Consider the following 10,677-nt stretch of genomic DNA (forward strand, 5'->3'; position numbering starts at 1 on the left):
GACCAGTCTGTATAGTCGAAAATAATTCAAGCTTATGCGCTGAGTACTGTCGATTCTGTTAAAATTTGAGTCATTCTCCTATCCCAAATATCAAAGGGTTATCGACTAATCGAGCACAATTGACTCACCTTGTATATTTTTCATAATTAGATATTTTTGATACTCGTAAGGAATATATTTCAACAAATTTTATCAACCTCAATAATTTTTATTAATCTTGAAATAAATATAAATATTCATATTTGTTTGAAAAAACTTATGACTAGCCTGGGCCTGACTTTAGCAAGAGTAGATCATAAAAGCCAACCTACAAGTAAATTTCAGATTGGCATCTCTCTTAGTTCTACATAAAACTTTAACGAAACAGTTGGGGGAATCAACCTCTACGTATGAACAAACTGTAAAAATCAACAAAAATAATCTACGAAAACTCCTTCACTTTCAAGCCGTACCACAGGGGTTCATCTTTATTGTGGTTTCTCGAGTTGTCCAATTTCCTACACAACAAATGAAGCTTACGCCTCAGCTTACATTCCCCTAACTTAACAACATGGTTCATCATTTTAACAAATTTCAATTGCTCAGCACTCAAAGCGTAGTTCACATAATTACCGTACCTTTGAAACTGATATTGTCCCACTAATTGAAATGTGTCGAGCCAAATGGACCAAAAGTTATTTTCAATTCCCAAAAAGACCTTAACCATGTCCAATTTATTAATAGTGATTTTAGAGGGGCCCATACTGTCCCTTGCTGTCACTAGCAATTCACAAGTGGTTTCCATGTCACCGTTACATTCAACACAACTCGTTCCCTTCATCCTTGACCTGTAAGAGCATCGAACACAGCTTCTTTTCACAAACAACTTGATGACCTTATAACTCTCAACGGTACAGTGCACCAATACACCGTTAGGAATGCTGTTAGGACCTCCAAAATAATACGGAGTCCCCCAGTCGTCCTCTGTTAAAAGTCTGGCTGTTTGGAACCTACAAGGGGGTTTGTAGTCAACCACTTCCAATGATGTGAGAGCTGTAGACTTACAATAGGTTTTTTGGACCATAACATTCCTCACATTCACCAAAACTCCGGGTAGAAGCCCAACTGGAGTTGCCATCCGTTCCCAGTTGTTCAGGTAGAGAGTCAAGGTCTTTACTCCGTCCACTTGGAAGTCTAGGATGTGAGTCTTCTCACCGATTGTACCAAACACGGGGGGAATATTCAAAGCCATTGTTCTTGAGCTGTTATTCGGGTTGAACTTCCTGAACTTAAGGACAGCTTGAAAGTTCACAGGACCAGTTGTTTTTAATATATCCGGGATAGTTTCGGAGTTCAAGAAAGGCAATTTTTCCTGTTGATTATATTTTCTACAGGGAATCAACTCAACGGAATTATCGGACCTCAAAAAAAATTGGGGCAGTCTAGGATTGACTCTAATATATTCAGAATCTCTTATATTTATCAGTTCTTTGGCAAATTTTATCGTATAAGTATAAGAAACTTCCAACAGAGGCCAATGTTCTATCAACTGCTCAGGTAGGCACAAAAAGCACCTTGCAACACTACTTTTGTATTCCTTGATATTCGTCACTTCAACCCAAAAATGAAATCCTTTTTCTGAAGAGTAAGTAATATAACTCTTACTCAATAGGTGAAAAGTCATTTGAAATTTCAAATTTGAAACATTGCACTCATCCCTTTTCCTTTTTTTACCCAAAACATAGATATCCTTAAAATTCAAAAATAGATATTCTAGATTGACCTTATTGTTCGGATTGAAGATCTCCGAAAATATACAATATTTCTCAATATAAACTGGCTTATTCATAATATCCATTAAGTCTTCACTGACATTTTTAACAATGATACAACCTATTGTAGAATCAGAATCCCTAAAACAAATAGTTCCAACTTTCGGATGAACAAAGAGAAAACCAATCATCACCTCATTATGTGGAGACCAGAATGTCCCAAAGCTCCAATAAGGAAAATCTCTGTACATATCTCCACGAACTCTAATACATTTATTTTGGGAAATAGTCGAACATATAATTTCTGGTAGTTGTTGAATCTGACAATTTGGTAGTTGTTTTGGGTCAATTTCTATATCTGAAAGAATTTTGTTGATATAAGTTAATATGAACTGACTAAGGTCAACTTCAGGAGTTATGGTGTCTTTAACAGATTCATACATCTTGGAAACTACCAACAAATCTTTGCATCCCAATCTGAATCTAGGAATCATTTCAAGGTAGTTGTTACTGGCATTACATTTTTGCCAATTTTTTTCTAAGAATTTAGGGTACTTTTTATGACACAAAGACAATACAATTTTATTATCATCAACCATTGGTTTGTGGATGTGATATAGAGTCTCGTCAATATTGTAATTTCGAAGTTTGGGTAGCAATAAGCCATAATAAGCACAAGTAATGGCAGCATTGACTACGAAAATGTTATCACCTTTTTTGCATATGAAATACATAAGTTGTTCATTTCTATAGATGATTTCGAGCTGGAAACATTTACTTAAAAAAATTTGTTTTCTACGTCGATATACTCGCCTCACCCCAGACAAATCCAATCCATACATTTTTATAATAATTTATTCTGAAGTATCCAAAATTAATACTTATTTATATTATTGAAATTAATTTAAAAGTAACGGACATGGGTGGTCCTCACCATAGAGTATTATATACAGAATAATCACAGAACAGAACACATGATATTCCTCAAATGAACCTGACAGTAGTAGAGTTAGAACAGGTTATATGAAAGAACAGATCCGAGCTGTTCTGTTTGGAACAGCCAAGATCCTGTTCTTTTGAAGAACTTGAGCAGCTTCGCTGTTTTCGAGAAACATGATGTTTCTTGTAGTCCTACTCTTTGCGATTAACATATCACATGATGAAAACTTTAAATTGGAATATCTGTGCCAAATTTAGGTTAAATATCTTGTGAACGAAAGGTGCTATGGAAAAACACTCGAGAATAAAATAATCTTTACAACATATTTAAGATTTATAAAATTTTTATACTCTAAGCCAACGATTTTATCATCAATTGAGTGGAGGGATGGAGGTTTCTATTGGAAAGTAAATTTAGATCAACAGATAAAATTTATTGTCAGTTTTTATTTCAAAAGACTCAACTTGTAGCAACTTTCTTTTCAGCTTTGCCTTTTTTGGCAGGTTTCAAAGGTGATTCTGGTTCGCTTGAATTCTCTGTTAACCAAAGCTCTATGTGGCAGGGGGAAGACATGAAGGGGTTTATTCTACCATGAGCACGGTATGTGCGTCTTCTCAAGCATGGTGCACGATTAACCTGAAATTCAGAACAACTCATTAAAATCTCTTCAAGTCGAGACAATAGCAGTTAAAACTGTAATTAATTAGGATCCACGTATGATCTATATTGTATAATCTTTCAAATTTCAATAGAAGTATGTCAAATCTCACCTGAATATGATCTACTACTAGACTTTGTACATCAAGTCCACTATAATCAGCATTACTTTCAGCATTTCTCAATAATTGAAGTAAAAATTCAGCAGACTTCTTTGGCCAACGTCCCTGTGTTGTGCCGAACTGCTTAGCTTGAGCACAACGTCCTACTCCACCATTGAACTTTCTGAATGGTACACATTCTTTATGATCTATAACATTTTTAAGGTAGGCAACAGCTCGTTGCAAAGGCATTTTCCTTATAGCATTAGCTGTTTCACAGGTGTTCTGAAAGTTTAAATTTCAAATTAACCAAGATATGATCTTCCGAGATGATATTTTCTCGAGATAAACAACTGCATGTTGTAGCATTTTTCTCATTGCAGTAGCCATCTCACAGGCTTTTAGAGTGATAGATATTTATATTAATGAATGTTAAATGCACAATAGAGTCAAAAGGAGAATTCTGGACTATGAGGGAAACAATAACAGTTAATTGTCAAATATAAATGTCACTGTTAATATTTGTATACGAATCAAAACATTCAAGTTGTATACTATAAACTTTACTAATGTAATTATTACCTTGAAGTGAACCCTAAGGTTGGATCCACGGGCTTTGCATGTTTTAGTGGCAGTGTCGGGTTCTCTAGCGTATCGACCCATTTTTTACCTGAAATATCAAGAAACAAAGGTTCAATGAAAGCAGTATAATAGGCAAATTAGAAAAATAATAATTCCTACACTCAAAAAAAAATTTTAAATACCAAATATTAGAATAGATAATCGGGATGACTAATTTCTCTAAAGATTGACAAAAATTAAATTTACCTGAAAGGAAAGAAATTATATAGGTTATATGAAGCTAACCTCCGAAAGTCGGAAAGGGAATTACTTCTATGTTTTTCAAACATCGAGGTTTGTTGGGAGAAATGAACTACGGAACATAAAATTGATATGAAATGAATTTGTTGAAAAAAATTAACAAAGATGTCCTTAGAATTTTCGTAATGAATTAACCTAACGTAATCTAACCTTTTGATATAAATTATAATTTTACTGAATAAGAAAATTCATTATACAAGTTGCTATGACACATATATTTTTGTCAATGAAGAGGTTTCGTAGGGAGTTGTTGAACCAATAATGAATTATATCTTATAATATATCATGAAAGAGAATATAACACAATTTTATTTTTAGTTCAATATTTAGTGTTCTGTGTTTTAGACCATCTGAAATTTGTTGGAACCGGCAACGGGCAACATCGCATCCAAAGATTAGGGATTAGGAATCTTTGATCGCATTCTATGTCATTATGAAAGTCTTTGACTTCAAACGAAAATAAATATTAATCCTTTTCGTTTTTTGGATACACTGATGTAGGAAAAAGCTTAATATATCAATGATATTTAATATCTTCATGTTCCAAATGCAGAATTTGAGAAAATCAAAATAGTCATTAAAAATAAAACATTTTCTTTGATATTAAGTTCTGTATAAGTAGATACAACAAAACAATGAATACTAATTCAAAAATCATAATATCCAGTTTCATAATTATTGAAAATATCTTTCATGAAATCAATATGGCAACTATTGCCCTTAGGTCTAACAATATTTTCAACAAATATATAATAATTACCCTTATGCAAGGATACATCACCTGTAATTAAAACTTTATCACCCAAGTTAATTTTATCAAAAGTAGGTAAAGTATATGTACTCTCTATTGATTGCTCTCTAACATATTTAAAAACTTCATAAAATGAGCTATCAACATTAAGTTCATCATCAGCTCCTTCTGCCACAGAATCATTTATGAAATCTTCAATATAACACATTATCTGAGCCGTTCCATCATCTATAACTAATATTTTGTTTTTATTTGTTACCTGAGAACTAACAACAGTACCAAAAATATGGACAGATTTGAAGAAAATATTACCAAGCTTAAAGCACTTTTTATATTCTTTGCAACGCAATATATGACTAATAAATAATGGTAAAAGTTTGCCATTGTCTTCATCTACCAAATCTGTCACTAGGTCCTTATTTTCCTCTTTGAATTCATTTGGCAAAAGAATACTATCTACAATAATAATTTTTGAATCACATGAAAATTAATGAAATGATTTAAAACCTTTGGTGATTTCAGAATCAACAACCGTAATTTCATTTTCAGAACTGAATGTTTCATTTTCTCCGTAAGGAAGAACTAAAGAATTGTTCCCATTTCCATCTAACCACTCAAAAGTTGTTGATATTTTGGAATCTGATTCATTTTTCTTATCCTGGTTTCTTCTGGATGTTTTATACATTTCAAATCCACTTTGAACTACCTCGCATGATATCCATGAGCCTTCGTCAAACCATTTCTTTAATTTAATTATATCTTCTGATTTATGGGGCAACATTATAATGCCAGATAAACCTAAAGTAATAATTATTTGTTGTTGTTACGAAAAGAACCGCGCAGATTCTACGCAAGTCGGAACAATCACAACCTGTTTCTGATACCTGTTCTTTTCAATGCACCGAAACTGTTCTTTTCCTCAAATGAACGATGCACGGATTCAGTTCTTTTAAAGAACAGGTTTTTGGCTGTACCGAGAAAATAGGTAAATTAATCATTGGGTCAAGGAGCAATATCGAATTATTCTTGGCTATTCCGTAAAAAGAGAAGCTGCTGTAAAGAACAGTCTTTACTAGGGATGGGACGGTATTTCAATACCGCGATTTTGGAGCGGTATTTTGTAGGAGCGTTGTCGCCCGTTCCAAAAACGTAAAGTAACCGGTTCCTCAGTAACGTAGTGATAGTCACGGCGTAGCTGCACCGAACTTTGACGGATGGAACTGAAACGTGTGTCACGAGCATAGATAAACGTCACAAGGCGTTCGGTAACAGGTGTTAGTTGTTTCTATCAACTGTTTCTACATCGTTACTTCGTTTTTCAATTACATTTTTAAAGGGAATTGGGGAAGAAGTGCAGAATGATTATAACAGACTAGGATAGTCATTTTATACGTAGGTAGTAATCAATTATTTATACATTTAGGTAACCTGAGTGGAGGGTAGGAAGATTTACTTTAAATTTATATCTATCGGTGATGGTTGAAATGAAACATATCATTTGCAAATTGAAGTGAACAAAATATCCAAAGATTCAATGAATCGAATGACTGATTAATTATATGAAAGAAATAATGAGTAAAAAAAATTTTATGTACACAATTGGTTTAGTGAATCAATTATCTTTCAGAAAGAATGAGAAATATGTACTACATATTTTATAATATAAGAAATGATCTCCCTAGGAAAGCGTGCTTTTAGATATATGAGGCTTTGATTTCGTCGATTCTTAGGTATAGTATGAATAACAAATGACCAAAAAACAATTTTTATAATTATTGGGAGAGTGAGTAGAATGTATTCATCTGATTTGTTGTTTAAAGTTGCTGAAGAACTAAAAATTAAATAACTTTACACCTATGAGATCCTATTGTATCAAATTAAAATAGAAAAAATATTGCCCAGCATATTTTCTTAACAAGACAGGATCAGAATAGAAACATTGTAGTCCCAAGGTTTAACAAACAAAAAACACAGAGGAGTTTATTTTATTACGGTCCCAAATGTTATATTTTATATCTACTGAAATAAAGGAGACATTTCATTTGAGAAGTGAGAAGTATTCTGTTACATGTTTAGCATTCAGTATTGTGAAAGAATGGATCGAATTTTATCTATAACGTCGTAAAATCGTTTCTGTCATTGTGTTTTCAGTACATACCTACTGGAATATTTCTTTGCGCAAGTATCAGAGTAATGAGAACTTTATTTTATTGAAAATATGAATTTCGGGAATTTAGGAAGAATCCTAATGGAACTTATTTACGTCTTAATTCCTCGATCATTATACGAGTTTAATCTTATCATTTAAATTTTCATTTCTGTGTATATACCTAACTTGTAAATAATGCTATTGTTGTCTGATGGACTATTGGCTATTTTTTCATACTTTTGTAATTATTTCTTCGATAAAAATTGTTGCAGCAAATATTTAAGTGAAGACAAAATTGGGTCAGTCCGAGATTGCTTTCAACTATTGAACATATACATATATGAATCGAAATAATTGAATTGATAGGAAATGCAAATTGCAAAGGTACGTAAAAATTCTTTGTAAAATAAAGCTTATCAAAATAAAAAACGATTCTGTAATGTGAAATGAATATCTATAAATCTAAAACATTCAGCCACTTCATTTTGTCAATTAAATTCCAGTTACATAATTTTTTTTCCGAGTAATAGTAGGTATACCCGATAATGGTATAATTCCAACTTAAATTTACACCACCTATTTTCAATGAGGTGTCGTATTTTTAATGAGGTGTCGTATTTTTTATTGAGGTGTCGTTTGTAGATCCTATCAACCTTTGTTAAGTTGTAGTTATTCTCAGCCGACAGTCACCAAAGAAGTATTTTGTTTTATGATCTTGTAATAACAAGATCATAAAACATAATACTTTCTCTGGAGGAACCTACACAATAGCATAGAATCACGTACAACCTCAATCAACAATGAAATCGGTCCGAAGATTCACCTAACAGTCCCAAGTTGGGAATTCCAAATTCCTAACTACCGACCGTCTCGCTACTAAGCGAGGAACGAAGGTGCCGACCTTCGTTCCTCCGCCACTGGAGTTGGTCCTCTACTTAGTCGCAACTCGTAATCGTCTACGGTTTCGTTTCCTGTAACCACAGTTACAAAATCGCGGTATTTTGGAGCGGTATTTTTCTGGAGCGGTCGCGAAAGTAACGCGACTGGTAAGTAACCGGTATTCGCATCCCTAGTCTTTACAAGGACAGGTTCTTGGCGTTCCGAAAAGAACAGTTACTAAGTTTAGTAACTGTTCGAATACTCTATGTCTCTGAACGATATTCTATGCATCTTGGTTAAAATCACAGATACATACATTCCAATTAATCTATGATCAGAATGAAATAATTAGCAAAATGAATAGCCTTATATTACTTGTAATTTGTAATTGTAATTAACTGTAAGCTAAAGAGCTAACTGCTGTATACTATTTTGAATCATTAATTGAGTTTTTTGGGTAATATGTATGTTAAAATATATAGCAATTAACTAAATTGACTAAATATTCTAGTTTTCTTGTGAAAACATGGAAATTAAAGATACCTATTATGATAAAAGTGAATATGTTGAGACAGTAAGTAAAAAAAAATCAAGTCTGTATAGTTCTTGAATATGTAAGGTTTACTGTTACTTCCTTCTAGGCATCGGGGAACAAAGTATGTCGACGAACAATTTTGTGTGGATCACAGAACATAGTCCTTCAAGGCAAGGTTATCATTCAATCAGAAGCTATTATAAGAGGAGATCTCGCAAATGTAAAAACTGGGAGATACTGTATAATAAGTAAACAAGCTGTTATACGACCACCATACAAGAAATTTAGTAAGGGGTAGGAATCGAATATTACCATAGTACCAAAACCATCTGTTTCAATTTCTAACACTTTTATCACAATTTTTCCAATGGAAGTTTGTACATTTCTATTATTCTATCTACTTTTAAGGTTTACCAACATATATGTGACATATATTTTTTAGTGTGGCCTTCTTTCCTTTGAGTATGGGTGATCATGTTTTCATTGGAGAGAAATCTGTGGTTTGTGCTGCCGTTATTGGAAATTTTGTATACATTGGAAAAAATTGCGTCATTGTAAGATCAATAGTAATCAAATGTCTTTCTTTCTTTCTCAAACTATCATTTTCAGGGTAGGAGATGTGAATTGAAAGATGGTTGTGTAATAGAGGATAATACGATATTAGCTCCTGAAACTGTAGTACCGCCATTCAGTAGATATGGGGGTTCTCCAGGTGTACAAGTTGGTACTCTACCTGAAGTTCAGCCAGACATTATGGTTGATTATACTAGAAGTTATTATCAACATTTTTTAACTAGTCGTAATCCAGTTTAGATTTATAATACATTAATTATATAAAAAGCTTGCTTATTATCATTATTGTACTAATTTATTTCTTAAATAAGATAATCAAAAAAAAAATTATATTTCAGTATTAAATAATACTAATATTGTATATTTATTGTAGCAATACCAAGAAAATAACGTTTTAGAATGTTTCGAATATCTTGAACAGTAACGGTTACTGTTCAACCGAAAATGGAATATTTGAAACAGTTATTTTTCAGAAACTAATATTTGAAGAAAAAGATCAGGTTCCTCGAAGATTTTTTCCTCTCATAGTTTTCGAGAAGCTTCAGTGAGCATCGAATTTGGAACACCCTGTACTTATTCAGATTGTGTTTTTCATAATAAGAATATGAATCATAATTAATCTTCCCGTATGCATTGGACATGTTTCGACAGTCTGGCAACTATATTCTTCTTTGATTGCTGACGTCATGACATTTCTAAAATAATTCAAATATACTCCTAAACTTTGGTAATATCAATCAGTTTATATTCTCAAGTTATTCCTGTTTTGTAATTTTTTTCTAGAAATTATTTTTTTCAGAACAATAGCTTCTATTTAATTGTTACTGTTTGTTTTTACCTTTTTCCCTGAATTCCTGAGGCTTTTCAGAAAAATCAATGCTGGATAAAATTAAATTCATAGCGATAGCATATCTACAAAGGTTCCTGAACTTATTTTCTACTCATAGCATTCTTAGAAAAATTTCGAGAAAAAACCGCTTTTAGTTTGCGTTCATCCATGCTCCTATTGCGCTCTTGAAGACGAAAGAAGTGTATACATAAGAATATAATGAGTTTCAACCTAATCGGCTATATTGTTAGTGAGGGATTAGTTTAATCTAGTAGTATAAAATTTAATTTGTGGTGGAAAAGGAATGAATAGTTAAACTCGAGTTTTTTTAGTTTGAGTGGGGATAAGCACTCGGGCCTAATACGGAGCTGGTGATACTCGAATTATGTCAGAATTCGAAAAAAAATTTTTAAATCGATAGGAAATTTGACTATAAGCCATCTATTCGCATTTTACTGAACCAATTATTCCCGCGGCCTAACACGTATAGAAACCTGCAATGAGCTCCTCATCAAAACCTGGTTTGAGCTACTTCACCTAGATGGCACCATCGAGCATAATCCTCGAAAAAATCCGAATTTTACTGAGAGAGTTTATGGCCAGATTTGCTTCAAAATTTGATATCATATG

At 32.8% G+C, this 10,677-nt stretch overlaps 4 protein-coding genes across 8 annotated transcripts; 1 reads left to right on the forward strand and 3 right to left on the reverse strand.

Moving 5' to 3' along the window:
* Nucleotides 1–199: 199 nt before the first annotated feature.
* On the reverse strand, nt 200–2,713 carry LOC123683803. 4 transcript variants are annotated; one of them, XM_045622708.1, is made up of 3 exons: nt 2,570–2,713; nt 2,464–2,515; nt 200–2,109 (listed from the first exon to the last, which is right to left on the reverse strand). In XM_045622708.1, exons 1-3 carry the CDS (start codon nt 2,591–2,593, stop codon nt 422–424), a joined length of 1,764 nt encoding a protein of 587 aa, XP_045478664.1. In that variant the 5' UTR covers nt 2,594–2,713; the 3' UTR covers nt 200–421. The 4 variants fall into 4 exon arrangements, with proteins under 4 accessions (XP_045478664.1, XP_045478666.1, XP_045478663.1 ...); XM_045622710.1 differs by lacking the exons at nt 2,464–2,515; nt 2,570–2,713 and adding an exon at nt 2,193–2,321 and having other exon boundaries at nt 200–1,892; nt 1,946–2,109; XM_045622707.1 differs by having other exon boundaries at nt 200–2,515.
* A 404-nt stretch (nt 2,714–3,117) lies between these two features.
* On the reverse strand, nt 3,118–4,396 carry LOC123683818 (60S ribosomal protein L17-like). Of its 2 annotated transcripts, none has more exons than XM_045622740.1 (4): nt 4,278–4,396; nt 4,032–4,119; nt 3,462–3,734; nt 3,118–3,327 (listed from the first exon to the last, which is right to left on the reverse strand). In XM_045622740.1, the coding sequence occupies exons 2-4, from the start codon at nt 4,110–4,112 to the stop codon at nt 3,151–3,153; spliced, it is 531 nt and encodes a 176-aa protein (XP_045478696.1). In that variant the 5' UTR covers nt 4,113–4,119; nt 4,278–4,396; the 3' UTR covers nt 3,118–3,150. The 2 variants fall into 2 exon arrangements, with proteins under 2 accessions (XP_045478696.1, XP_045478697.1); XM_045622741.1 differs by having other exon boundaries at nt 4,214–4,279.
* A 512-nt stretch (nt 4,397–4,908) lies between these two features.
* On the reverse strand, nt 4,909–6,120 carry LOC123683813. The gene is made up of 2 exons (XM_045622735.1): nt 5,590–6,120; nt 4,909–5,538 (listed from the first exon to the last, which is right to left on the reverse strand). The coding sequence occupies exons 1-2, from the start codon at nt 5,861–5,863 to the stop codon at nt 4,979–4,981; spliced, it is 834 nt and encodes a 277-aa protein (XP_045478691.1). The 5' UTR covers nt 5,864–6,120; the 3' UTR covers nt 4,909–4,978.
* A 2,291-nt stretch (nt 6,121–8,411) lies between these two features.
* LOC123683817 (dynactin subunit 5) lies at nt 8,412–9,579 on the forward strand. Its single transcript, XM_045622739.1, has 5 exons — nt 8,412–8,567; nt 8,622–8,684; nt 8,752–8,939; nt 9,088–9,199; nt 9,255–9,579. The coding sequence occupies exons 2-5, from the start codon at nt 8,637–8,639 to the stop codon at nt 9,456–9,458; spliced, it is 552 nt and encodes a 183-aa protein (XP_045478695.1). The 5' UTR covers nt 8,412–8,567; nt 8,622–8,636; the 3' UTR covers nt 9,459–9,579.
* The last annotated feature ends 1,098 nt before the right edge of the window (nt 9,580–10,677 follow it).

This window comes from Harmonia axyridis, chromosome 7 (genome assembly GCF_914767665.1).
Source record: "Harmonia axyridis chromosome 7, icHarAxyr1.1, whole genome shotgun sequence".
Taxonomy (NCBI): domain Eukaryota; kingdom Metazoa; phylum Arthropoda; class Insecta; order Coleoptera; family Coccinellidae; genus Harmonia; species Harmonia axyridis.